Source organism: Herpailurus yagouaroundi, unplaced genomic scaffold (assembly GCF_014898765.1).
Source record: "Herpailurus yagouaroundi ecotype Mexico unplaced genomic scaffold, PumYag 194, whole genome shotgun sequence".
NCBI classification, from domain to species: Eukaryota; Metazoa; Chordata; class Mammalia; order Carnivora; family Felidae; genus Herpailurus; species Herpailurus yagouaroundi.
Genome location: NW_024412425.1, coordinates 4,121,333 through 4,133,538, shown reverse-complemented (window position 1 = coordinate 4,133,538; position 12,206 = coordinate 4,121,333). Strand labels below are relative to the sequence as shown.

General features: G+C 51.6%; 1 protein-coding gene across 1 annotated transcript; it reads left to right on the top strand.

The window, feature by feature from the left end:
- The first annotated feature begins 1,836 nt into the window (after nucleotides 1-1,836).
- UPK1A (uroplakin 1A) lies at nucleotides 1,837-11,318 on the top strand. Its single transcript, XM_040446095.1, has 8 exons — nucleotides 1,837-1,858; nucleotides 2,124-2,211; nucleotides 3,707-3,907; nucleotides 7,566-7,640; nucleotides 7,776-7,883; nucleotides 9,113-9,292; nucleotides 10,590-10,673; nucleotides 10,756-11,318. Exons 2-8 carry the CDS (start codon nucleotides 2,131-2,133, stop codon nucleotides 10,798-10,800), a joined length of 774 nt encoding a protein of 257 aa, XP_040302029.1. The 5' UTR covers nucleotides 1,837-1,858; nucleotides 2,124-2,130; the 3' UTR covers nucleotides 10,801-11,318.
- Nucleotides 11,319-12,206: the final 888 nt, after the last annotated feature.

The window sequence follows — 12,206 nt, the reverse complement described above, 5'->3', positions numbered from 1 at the left end:
TGATTTTTTAAAGGAAGTAATTAGCACTTCAAAATGTATTGTTTGAAGAGTGGTTTATATAATAAGAAGAAAGAATCATGAAAATTCAAGTTTGACATCAAACTACACTGGCTTCATGTTTCAGAACAGAATGGATCCCTTTTATGACTGGTGACAGAGTAATGCCCCATTGATAACTTGTTGTTTTTACTAGATATTTTACACTTGATTTTAGCCAAAAGCCTGAGACATTTTATGTAACTCCCAACTACTAACAGTTAGCAACCATTTGAAAATAAAAATATTTCATATTATTCACATGGCCCTATTGTTACCAAGTTATTTTAGCTAAAGCTCATAAAATGTACTTGACAGGTCGTGTACATTATTATTTAAATTTTCTTATTAGTCCTTAATATAAATGTAAATCAACAGAGAAAAAACTATTTCTTAATGTTTATTTATTTTGAAAGACAGAGAGGGAGAGAGAGTGGGGGAGGGGCAGAGAGATGCTCCCAAGCCGACTCCATGCTCAGCATGGGGCCTGACAGGAGTCTCATCCTGAGAGATCATGGCCTGGACTAAATCAAGAGTCGGATGCTTAACTGGCTGAGCCACCCAGGTGCCCCGAGAAAAACTATTTTCCATGTAAAGTGGATTGACTAAAAGCCAAATTGTTTTAATTTTAACTGGAACACGTCTCACGTGTCTTATTACCAAGCCATTGTCTTAACAGTGAAGTTTAAGTCCCATTTGTTTGCCGGCTTCACATACACTTGAGGGAGCTACAGTTCAGAGAAAAAACATGGTAACTGCCTTGGTTCTTGAGAAGTTCTGGGGAGCGACTGGGCGCCCCAAGCCATTTTCATCTAAGGAACCAACCTCTTGCCACTAGGGGGCGCCATCGGAGGAAAAGTGGGCCTCTTGGGAGCATTGCTGGTGCAGCCTGGCCTCTTGCTGTACACGCGCCCAGAAGGCATCCTTTGCAGACATCCCTGCACTCAGTTCCCACTGCTATAAGTATAAGAATGATACCCATTCTGCAGATGGGCAAACGCACACACCAAGTTGCGCAGCCCAGAGGAGCAGAGCTGGGATTTCAGTGTAGGTCTCTTTTGATTCTGTAGCCTGAAGACCTTTCCACTTATGGCTCCTCGCTGTGACCCTGCTGTGTCCGTGGGTGGTGGGGGGAGGGGTTGCTTTTCTCCCACCAAGCCCATTCAGTGTGCCCTCCCTCTTTTTCTGGCACACTCTCTTCCCCCTCTTGTGCACTCATCTGGAACTCCCCTCACACACCTGTCTCCAGCCGTCCTCTTCCCTTAGCCTGCAGCCCATATAATCAGCCTTCTGAGCTGCCCTCTCACCTGCTCCCTCATCTCCTCCCCACCTCCTTGCCTTGGTCCAGCTCCGTCCTAGCCTGCTGGGTCCCTGTCTGGGCCTCCCCCTGGGCTCCCAGCCTCGGAGAGGTGGAGCCACCAACACAGGAGGCAGTTCTGGAATTCAGGATTCACACGTGGATCCAACCTGGATCTCCCCCTACCCCCAAGAAGGCCCATGTCCTAAGGAGAGACATCAGGTGGCCCGGCCCCCTCCCCCACCAAGACAGCCTGGGAACCAGAGGCCATGGGCACATCATGCTGCTCATGTAGCCAGACATTAGCACAATCTTGAATTTCAGGTCTATAAATCACCTGGGTTGGGGGGTGGGGTGCTCATAAATCTGTTTTCCCATGCTGGTCAGCTTGCTTGACCTCTTGTCCCCTCCTCCTCCAGACTCCCTTCCTCCTTCCTGGGAGACTGGCCCAAGGAGGGGCCTGGGCATATATATATAGGCAGCCACTGTGGGAAGGGCTGACCACAGAGGCTTCGGAAAGAGAAGGTGAGGAGGGGGCTCTGGAGGGTCTGGATGAGCAAGGGAAAGTAGGAAGCTATGAGGTGCAGGGAGGCCAGCACTGAGCTCTGGCCAATGAGCCTCGGTTTCCTTGTCTGTAAAGTGGCCCGCCATCAGGGTTGTGGGGAGATTCATTCAGCACCAGTCTGGGCCCAGCAGAGAGCCAGGAGCACCCCCAGCAGCTGGGGTGTGGAGTGAGGCTGGTGGGGCTTCCCTCCCCCTCCTGGCCTCATTCCCACTCATGTGTCCCCAGCAGGACTATGGCTTCTGCAGCAGCAGAGGCGGAGAAGGGGTCTCCGGTTGTGGTGGGACTGCTGGTGGTGGGCAACATCACTATTCTGGTGAGACCTCCCCCAGTGCTGGGAGCCCAGTGGGTGGGCAGGGAGGAAGGGATACCTGGGGGTGGGGGCTCAGGGCCCAGGACTCCCGGGTTGGTGATGGCTGCAGGCTGTCAAGCCAGGGCAGCCTGGATTCCAATCCCAGCTCTGTGGCTCCCCAGCTTTGCAAACTCCAGCAAGCCACTCTCCTTCTCATCACTCTGCTTCCTCATCAATAGATTATGTCCCCGTTGTGGGGACTGTTGCGTGGGTTCATCCATACTGACCCTCAGCTCCGAAAAAGTGCTTGACAAATGTTGTCCTCGTTAACATGACTATAGACATAAAGTGGCTGCTTGGGGCACAGGAGGCCCATCGTAATGAATACTAACCATAGCAATGTCTTCTTAATTACTATTTAATATTTTAAACTGTGATGCCTGTACATGGCTCTGGAGCCAGACAGCCTGGGCTCAAACCCCAGCTCTGCTGCTTTCTACCATGGGACCTGGGGCCAGCAACGTAATCCTTCTGGGCCTCAGTTTTCTCATCTGTAGATGGAGATAAAATAGGAATGCCAAGAGTTTAAGATGAGTTATCAGATTCGTGCGGAGCGTGGGACGACACACGGTTACTGTTTGTATCGGCCGTGACTCTGCAGCTGGTGACGATGGTTATCACACAGAAAGCAGTTAGTGGGACCGTGCCTGGCGCGCACACACTAAATACCCCATGAGTGTCAGTGTGAGTGTTGTCAAAGGTAGCCACTGTTCTAGAAGTCTTCCTCTCTCCTTGCTTCCCATCTCTCATCCCTATAGGTACCTAGATTTTTAGTTTCTCCAACAATTTCTTTAAGCAATAGGAGCGTGTATACCTATTTTCTTCCCTTTTTGTCCAAGATACAGCTCATTCCACATCCTGTTCTGTGCCTCCCAGTTTCTCCTGCTGACCTAGTCTGTAGGCCCTTCCACATGAGTCCTCGGCCTCCTCGCCCTTTGTCATGACTGCAGAGCCCTCCCTCGTGTGGCACGCCGGTTCCTTTTACGTGGTGACACAGGGAATGACTGTGTGGGTTTATGATTTTCCTGCACGAGCAGGATTGATTACTGCAGGCGGAATTGTGGGTCAAAGGGTTGATGCGTTTGTAGTTGTTCCGGCCCGGCCCAGCCAGATTCCTCAGCTCGGGAATAACAACACTATTGAGAGAGGGCACGTGATCAAGCATCTCCTCTGTTCCGGTCGTGCGCTCTGGGCTGTGTATGTGGCATCTCCTCGTATCCTTGAAGCAGCTGGCGGCTGGGATGTGGGCGGGGGGCAGGGATCCGGCCGGGCAGCCCTTCCCTTCTGGCCTCTGCCCAGCCCCAGCCCCACTCATGGAAGGCGAGGTCCTTGCCCTTCTTCTTACAGCCCCGCTTTACCGAGGCCGGCGGGGGCTCAGAAGGGGAACTCGTTCGCAGAGAGTCCCGCAGCCCCGGCCGCCACGCCTGAGCCAGCCTTTCTAACCTGTTGCCCTGTCCAGCTGTCAGGCCTGGCCCTGTTTGCTGAGACCGTATGGGTGACAGCTGACCAGTACCGCGTGTACCCACTGATGGGCGTCTCAGGCAAGGATGACGTCTTCGCTGGCGCCTGGATCGCCATCTTCTGCGGCTTCTCCTTCTTCGTGGTGGCCAGCTTTGGTGTGGGCGCGGCGCTCTGCCGCCGCCGGTCCATGATCCTCACGGTGAGGCCCCGGGGGCAGGGCATGGGGACGGGTGGGCACGGAGATCATCCACACGGAGCCACAGTAACAACCACCGCCGCGGCCACGAGTGTGTGTTCAGCATGGTGCCACACTTGGGCCTGTCGTCCTATTTAATCTTCCCCTAACCCAGTAACAGGCTCAGCTGTTATCCTCAATTTCCAAAGAAAATTGGGGCACAGAGAGGAAGGCAAGGAAGCTCTGCCCAGGAGGATGATTCTTGAGTGGCAGGGCTGAGATTCGAACCTCAGCTAGTTGGTCCCCAGAGTCTGTGCTCGTGAACAACAGTAATGACAGCACAGCTACCGTTCAAGGAGTGCTCGCTGTATTCTAAATGTTTTACATAGATTGGTTCATTTATTCCTCACAACCTACCATGAGATACCATCCTCCTCGTGAACCCGTTTGACAGAGTAGAAACTGAGGCTCGGAGAAGTGGAGTCACTTATCCAGGGTTGCACAGCGAGTGGGTGACAGAGCCGGGATTTGAACCCGAGTAGTTCAGCTCGAGCCTGTGCTCTGAATTTCTGCCGGGAATGACCACCACCACAAGAACCCACACTTCCCAACCACCCCTCATGTGCCCGGCACTAGGCTGAGCAGTTTAGAAAATGAGCTCCGCCGATCTCCCCAGAAGCCTCCGAAGTTATGCTTCTCGGCCCCTTTTCCAGTTGAGGAAACTGGGGTTCAAAGAGGCCAACAGCCCAGGCGTTCGGGAAGGCAGGGCCTCTAATCCCGGCCCCACTGCTGCAGAGCCAACGTGGTGCCTCCTCTACGATCTAGGGCCTTTTCGATTCCCGGGAGCAGCTACTTATTCAATCGACAAACGTTTATTGAGCAAGAACCACGTGCCAAACCCCGCGCTAGGCACTGGGGCTCTGGTGAACCCCTTGTCCCAGGGGAGGATGCTCCAAGGCACAGCGAAGAGGGAAGGGAGAGCCGGAGCTGGGGCAGGGGAGGCCTGCGGCCAGAGAAAGCGAAGGCCTTGGGGAGGTGAGGGAGTGAGCCTTGTGTCTGCAGGAAGAGCACGTGTGGGGGAGGGAACAGCAAGAGCAAAGGCTCTGAAGTCAGAGCCAAGTGGGGGTGGCGGGGAAGGAGAGGAAATGAGGTTGGATGGAGTGGGTACAGTGGGCGGTGGGCAAGGGGCATGAGGGCGAGAAGGGGAAGGTGGGCCTATGGGTGAGTCTTGCCAGTCTTGGTAAGGACCTGGGCCTTATTGTAAGATGGAGCCTTGGAAAGGCTTTCCTTCTCTTTTTCTTTCTTTCCTGCACGGAATTCTCTGGCATAACCATCTAACCTAAGCCCTAAAAGCTCACCCAACTGGTGGAAAAAAAAAAGAAAAAAAAAAAAAAAAAAAAAGGTGGCTGTCTCCCTTATTAGTTTGTCATTAACTAAGACACAAAATTTTATTTTTATTTATTTTATTTTATTTTTATTTTACTTATTTATCTTATTTTAATTTTATTTATTTTTTTATTTTTATGTTTTTAACTGGGCATTTTTTTCACATGATATTTTAGTGCAAATATCGCAAATTGCACATTGGTTACCGACTGGAGAACATTTTTAAACATTTTATTTTGAAAAATTATCCAACTTACAGAATCGTGGCAACAGTAAACTCCCACAAATCTTTCTAAATTCACCAGTCATTAACATGTTGCTTTGTTTCTCAATCTTTCATTATTTATTATTTATTTTTTAATGTAGTTTATTGTTAAGTTGGCTAACATAGTGCATACGGTGTGCTCTTGGTTTTGGAGGTAGATTCCCGTGATTCATCGCTTCCATACAACACCCAGTGCTCATCCCCACAAGTGCCCTCCTCAATGCCCATCACCCATTCCCCTCACCCCCGTCCCCCATCAGCCCTCTGTTTTTTTGTATTTAAGAGTCTCTTATGGTTTGCCTCCCTCTCTGTTTGAAACTATTTTTCCCCTTCCCTTCCCTCGGGTCTTCTGTTAAGTTCCTGAAATTCCACATATGAGTGAAAACATACGATATCTTTCTCTGCCTGACTTATGTCACTTAGCAGAATACCCTCCAGTTCCATCCAGGTTGCTGCAAATGGCAGGATTTCATTCTTTCTTATTGCCAAGTAGTATTCCATTGTATGTATAAACCACATCTTCTTGATCAATTCGTCAGTTGATGGACATTTAGGCTCTTTCCATGATTTGGCTATTGTTGAAAGCGCTGCTATAAACATCGGGGTACAAGTGCCTATGCATCAGCACTCCTGTATCCTTTGGGTAAATTCCTAGTAGTGCTATTGCTGGGTCATAGGGTAGTTCTATTTTTAGTTTTTCAAGGAACCTCCACACAGTTTTCCAGAGCGGCGGCACCAGTTTGCGTTCCCACCAACAGCGCGAGGGGATTCCCGTTTCACCACATCCTCGCCAGCGTCTGTTGTTTCCTGAGTCGTTAATTTTAGCCACTCTGATGGATATGAGGTGATATCTTGGTGTGGTTTTGATTTGTATTTCCCTGATGATGAGTGACGTTGAGCATCTTTCCACGTGAGGCATAGAATTTTATGGGAAATTTCAAACATAGAGCAGAGTGAGTGGCATGAGCCCTGCACCCCCATCACCTAGTTTCAACGACATTGATCATAGACTTGGCCAGCTTTGTCCCCTCTGCTCCACCCCTGCCTGCCCACATTCTTCTTTCTGGGGTATTTTGAAGTGCATTCCAGACACCAAGTCATTTACCCATAAATATTTGAGTGCACATTTCTCTGTGATGAGGACAGTTTCGAGCAGTCAGGCATGTTATACCGCAGCATCTCAGCTCATGGCAGAGGAGTTAGCACGACCACTTTCCACCCCCTGTTGCTCTGAGGCAGAGGGCGTGGGGTGAGGGAAGAGCTTTTTTTCTTCTTATGCACAACCATCATGCCACTGGTGCACCTACAAAACCCACCCAAATTCCTTCATATCTCTCTTGCGATATCTGTTTGAACGCAGACTAGACAAACAGACAACCAAATGTTCCTGGTTGTCTCAAGAAGGTCTTTTTTTTTCTCTCCTATGGTAGACATTTATTTTACTGCACCCAAGCCAATAGTTAGCTTCAGGAAATACTTTACATATTTCTGTTGCTTTCATTTGTTCCTAACATTTTATTATAAAAAAATACAGAAATATATCAAAAACACAGAAAAGGTGAAAGACTTGAACGGGGAACCCCTGTACTTACACCCACCACATAGATGCTACTGTTCACATTGTCCTACACTTCTTTTTAAAATTGCATTTCTAGGGGCGCCTTGGTGGCTCAGTCGATTGGGCATCTGACTTCGGCTCAGGTCATGATCTCATGGTTTGTGGGTTCAAGCCCCACGTCGGACTTTGGGCCGACAGCTCAGAGCCTGGAGCCTGCTTAGAATTCTGTGAATTGCTTAGAATTCTGTGAATTGCTTAGAGTTCTCTCTGTCTGCCCCTGCCCTGCTCATGCTGTCTCTCTCTCTCTCTCTCTCTCTCTCTCTCTCTCAAAAATAAATAAAAGCATTAAAATAAAATAAAATAAAATAAAGTTGCATTTCTATCCATCAGTCCATCCCTTGAGGGGGTGTGACTTGATACAGGCTTTGCCCTGACCGGGCTGTCCCTCTGTCTCTCCCTCCCTCTTTCCCCAGTACCTGGTGCTCATGCTCATCGTCTACATCTTTGAATGCGCCTCCTGCATCACATCCTACACTCACCGAGACTATGTGAGCTGGGCAGAGGCCAGGGGAGGGGCATGACTTGGGGGAGGGTGGCAAGGGTCTGGGCCTGGGGGTGGGGTGGAGGTTGACCTCCCGCCCCACCCAGCCCCACTGGATCCTCTTCTTCCTGGACCTCCACAGATGGTGTCCAACCCATCCCTGATTACCAAGCAGATGCTGACCTTCTACAGTGCAGACACGGACCAGGGCCGGGAACTGACTCGTCTCTGGGACCGCATCATGATTGAGGTGGACATGGTGGGGGGGGGGGGGGTTGAGGCGGACGAAGGGATGGGGAGGGCTGAAGGACCTGGGACTCTGAGGTAGCTAGGGCTCCCATTATGCCCACTGGTAGATGATACCCACTCCTGCGGTTCTTATGGGGGGTGGGGAGGGCTGGTCATGGCCATTTTCCAGATGAGGAGACAGGCCCAAAAAGGGAATGTCACTTGTCCAATGTCACGTGGTTGGTAAGCTGGGATCAAGATCTGACAGCCTATAACCAGAGTCCCTGCTCTTAATCATTACACATACCTTCTTAATAATGATGGTAATCATAATAACGAAATGTAATGAGCACTGACTTCTTTAGTACTGTTCAAAGCACCTTTAAAGCTTACTTATTCCTCACAACTACCCCATAAAGGAGATCAGCTTTCTAACAATGAGGAAGGAAACCAAGGTAAGAGGTTGAGTGGCTTACACAAGGTCACACAGCTGGTAGGTCACAGAACCAGAAGGATTGAAACCCAGACCATCAGCTTCCAGAAGCCACATTCTTTTTTTTTTTTTCCCTAATGTTTATTTTTGAGAGAGAGACAGAGACAGCATGAGCGAGGGAGGGGCAGAGAGAAAGAGAGAGACACAGAATCCGAAGCAGACTCCAGGCTCTGAGCTGTCGGCACAGAGCCCAACGTGGGGCTCACACTCGTGAACCGCGAGATTATGACCTGAGCCAAAAGTCGCTGTTTCACTGACTGAGCCACCCAGGCGCCCCCGAAGCCACATTCTTAATTAAACCCAATGCGATGTGGCACAAGAGAAGAATATTGAGGACCCAAGGGAAACTGAGGTCCCAATTCGGTTCAAGTCATACAGCTAGCCAAGATGGGGACTCGTATTTGAAGGAACCTATGTTTTTATCATTCAGGGCCACAAATTAAACACCCACAGGGGCCAGGGTGTCATTTACTTCGGGTTTTGTTGACAGCTAATGCAAAAGAATTTTAAAATAAGTAACGAAACGGTGGGTTTGATCCAAATCCTCCACCAGCCTCTCGGTGACGGGACAAATATCTTCTGCTCCCTGTTCACACACACGGACACTGCCCCCCACCCCCCCCCCCCCCGCCCCCCCGCCGCCTAGAAGCCGGGGACATGGGGAAGTCAGGCCCAGCTTCCTCACTCTACAACCTCGGGCGGGCGAGTGGCTGTCCTCTCTGAGCCAAAGCCTGCCTGACTCCGGCCTTTCTCTCCAGCAAGAGTGCTGTGGCACATCCGGTCCTATGGATTGGGTGAACTTCACCTCGGCCTTCCGGGCAGCCACCCCGGAGGTGGTGCTCCCCTGGCCCCCATTGTGCTGTCGGCGGACAGGCAACTTCATTCCCCTCAATGAAGAAGGCTGCCGCCTGGGCCACACAGACTACCTGTTCACCAAGGTGCGCCCCCCCCCCCACCACCGGTCTGCAGGTCTGGCCGCCTCAGTTTCTTCTATCTCTCCCTCCCGTCCTCTCCTCCCCTCTCTGGCTTTTTCTTTCTCCCCCCTCTCTCTGGCTCGCCCAACCCTCTCCCCGTCGGTCCCTCCCTCCCTCTGCTAGTCAGGGGGAGGCCCAGGACCTGGCACCTGCGGCTTTTCTCAGTTGGGAATAAGAACAACAACAATAACAGCACAACAGCAACGCCAGCCATCGCTTATCCAGCCTTTGCGTGGTGCCGGGCATTCTTCTAGGTGTTTCAGGTTTTTGTCTGATTTCTCACCGCAGCCCTGGGAGGCAAAGATTAGAATGATCCCATTTTCAGGATGAGGAAACGGAGCTCACTCGCTAGTGAGGGATGGAGCTGGGGCTGGATTTCAGGAGGGCAGGCCCCAACTAGGCGCTTTAACTAGTGCAAGGTGAGTGCAGAGGCAGAGATTGAAACCAGAGGAGATTAGCTGGGAGGAGAACCAGTCCCAGTGGTTGCTCTGGCTGCTTTGGGCCCCCGGGGGGGGGGGGGGGCCTTCAGCCACGTCTTAGATCAGGTGTCACGGAGAGAGGAGCCTGTGCAAACCATCACCGCTGTCAGAGTCACCCAGCCGTTTCTCAAGCCCGACTCTGTGCGGAGTGCGTGCGTGCGTGTCTGTGTGTGCGTGTGTGTGCGCGTGCGCGTGTGCGCGCGTGTCGTCCCATGGAATCCCCACAAGTGCTCTCGGAGGCCGGTGCGTCAGGGTTGCCACTTGCACAGACGGGGAAGCTGAGGCTTAGAGGGTCAGAATCATTCCTAGGCTCCAACAGCTAACAGGTGGCAGAGCTGGTCCCCAATTCAGTCCCACCTGACTCCAGGACAGACACCCTGAATCTCGTCCTCTGATGCTTCCAAGTCGAGGCAGGGGTCTACGTGGAAATGACTCGCTTGCGAGACTCGGGCCCCACCTGGCCTCATTCCTAAAGGACGTAGCAAAACTGCACTCATCCTAAAGGCAGATTTCAAACCCTGGGAACTTACGGGCAGCATGGAAAGCCAGCTCTAGACAAGACTGCCCTCAGACTCTCATAGCCACCAACAGGGCAGTACCCACCTGTGCGGGGCGTGGGCTCCACATCGCATCCCTGGTTCCCCAGAACCGCTCTGGGAGGTAGACACTGCCACACCCCCCATTGCACAGGTGAGCAAACCAGGGCTTGAGGAAGGAAATCACCTTCCCAAGGGCTCACGGTGACGTTTTCTCAACCCCCACCCCGTCTCTCCCCCTCCCAGGGTTGCTTCGAGCACATCAGCCATGCCATCGACAGCTACACATGGGGCATCTCGTGGTTTGGGTTTGCCATCCTGATGTGGACGGTGAGAGGTGGGGAGCCTCTGGGCTAGGCGGGATGTGCGTGTGGGGCTGGAGCGCCCCTCACTCCACTGCCTCTTCCTCCAGCTGCCTGTGATGCTGATGGCCATGTATTTCTACACCACGTTGTGAGGGACAGGAAGGCCACATGCACGCCTCGGCCTCTGCCTCCTCCTGTTCCTGTTTCCTCCGGCCGTGGACTGGATGGCTGCCTCAGCTCTCCCCTTCCCACCTCCCTCAAGCTTCCCTCCTTCCTCACCAAAGACCTTTTCCCAGGTTTCTGAGCCCTGCTGGGACTTGGAGGTCCCCCGAAGCCCTGGGACATGTGTGCGTGGGCCCTTAGCCCTTGACGTCACTTCGCTTTGCTGATTCCCGGCCCATCTTTCAGTGTCAATTTCAAGTCCTGTCCTCCGGGGACCCTTCCGGGATCCCACCCACCCCATCACCAACGCCTCTCTTATAGCTCCCCAAGCTCCTCCTTCATGGTAGACGTTGGCCCTCATTGCTAAATAGTTTGGGGTTGTTTATTCTCTGGTGGACTAGGGTCGCCAGGAAGGGAGGAAGAAGCTCTGTCATGGTCACTGTATTGTCCCCAGCATCACCCAGCAGAGGGCTGAGCGTGGATATTCAATAAATACTGGTTGAATGAATTAATTTGCTTTCTTGTGGGGCAGAGACAAATGAACAATAACTCTTCCAATGGAAGTGGCAGAAACCCAACTGGCACTGACTGAAACATAACATAGAATTTCTCGACTCATGCAACTGAGTCAGTATTGCTGGCTTCAGGCATGTCTGGATCCAGGGGTTCAATCTAAGTTTCAAGGAAACCTGCTTCATTCGCAGACAGACTTTCTCATAGCTAAGCAACACAGCAGCAAGAGAGGCCTCTCTCCCAACAGCTCTACCCAAGGTCAGGGATTCAATCTCACTGTCTTGCTTTAGAGTCTAGCCCATCCTTTGGTTGGGGAAGGCAGGGTATCTGAATTAATACTGCTAAGGGTGGTGTTGGGAAGTGGGGGTGGTTTATCAAAGGAAAATTAGAGCTCGGGCTGTTGGGCTGGTATGGGTGACAGATAACCTCCTCCTACGGGCTGTAGCTTCCAGCAAGTTCTCTAATGGGTGGATGACAGCAAAACTCTACGAATCTCATCCTCGCTCTTTTGTCCTCTCTGAAGCAGGCCATCCTCTGTCCATTTTATAGTAATTAGGCCCTGCCAAGAGGGCCTGGCCTCCTTCTCCATCAAATGAAGTTTCCCACACTCCTCATTTACTCCACAGATGGTCTGCAAATGCTGAATTCAGATATCAAACTTTTTAAAATATACTTTTAAAAATCTGCAATGATCTGGGGCGCCTGGGTGGCTCAGTCGGGTGAGCGCCCGACTTCAGCTCAGGTCATGATCTCACAGTTCGTGAGTTGGAGCCCTGTGTCAGGATCTGTGCTGACAGCTCAGAGCCCAAGGCCTGCTTCGGATTCCGTGTCCCTCTCTCTCTTCCCCTCCCCCACTCACTCTCTTTCCCTCTCTTTCTCTCAA

Excerpts from the sequence above, each read along its gene's own strand:
- UPK1A (XM_040446095.1), top strand. The coding sequence starts at position 2,131 with ATGGCTTCTGCAGCAGCAGAGGCGGAGAAGGGGTCTCCGGTTGTGGTG. Across the intron at positions 3,908-7,565 it reads GCCGGTCCATGATCCTCACG|TACCTGGTGCTCATGCTCAT; the intron begins GTGAGGCCCCGG and ends CTCTTTCCCCAG. Across the intron at positions 9,293-10,589 it reads CAGACTACCTGTTCACCAAG|GGTTGCTTCGAGCACATCAG; the intron begins GTGCGCCCCCCC and ends TCCCCCTCCCAG.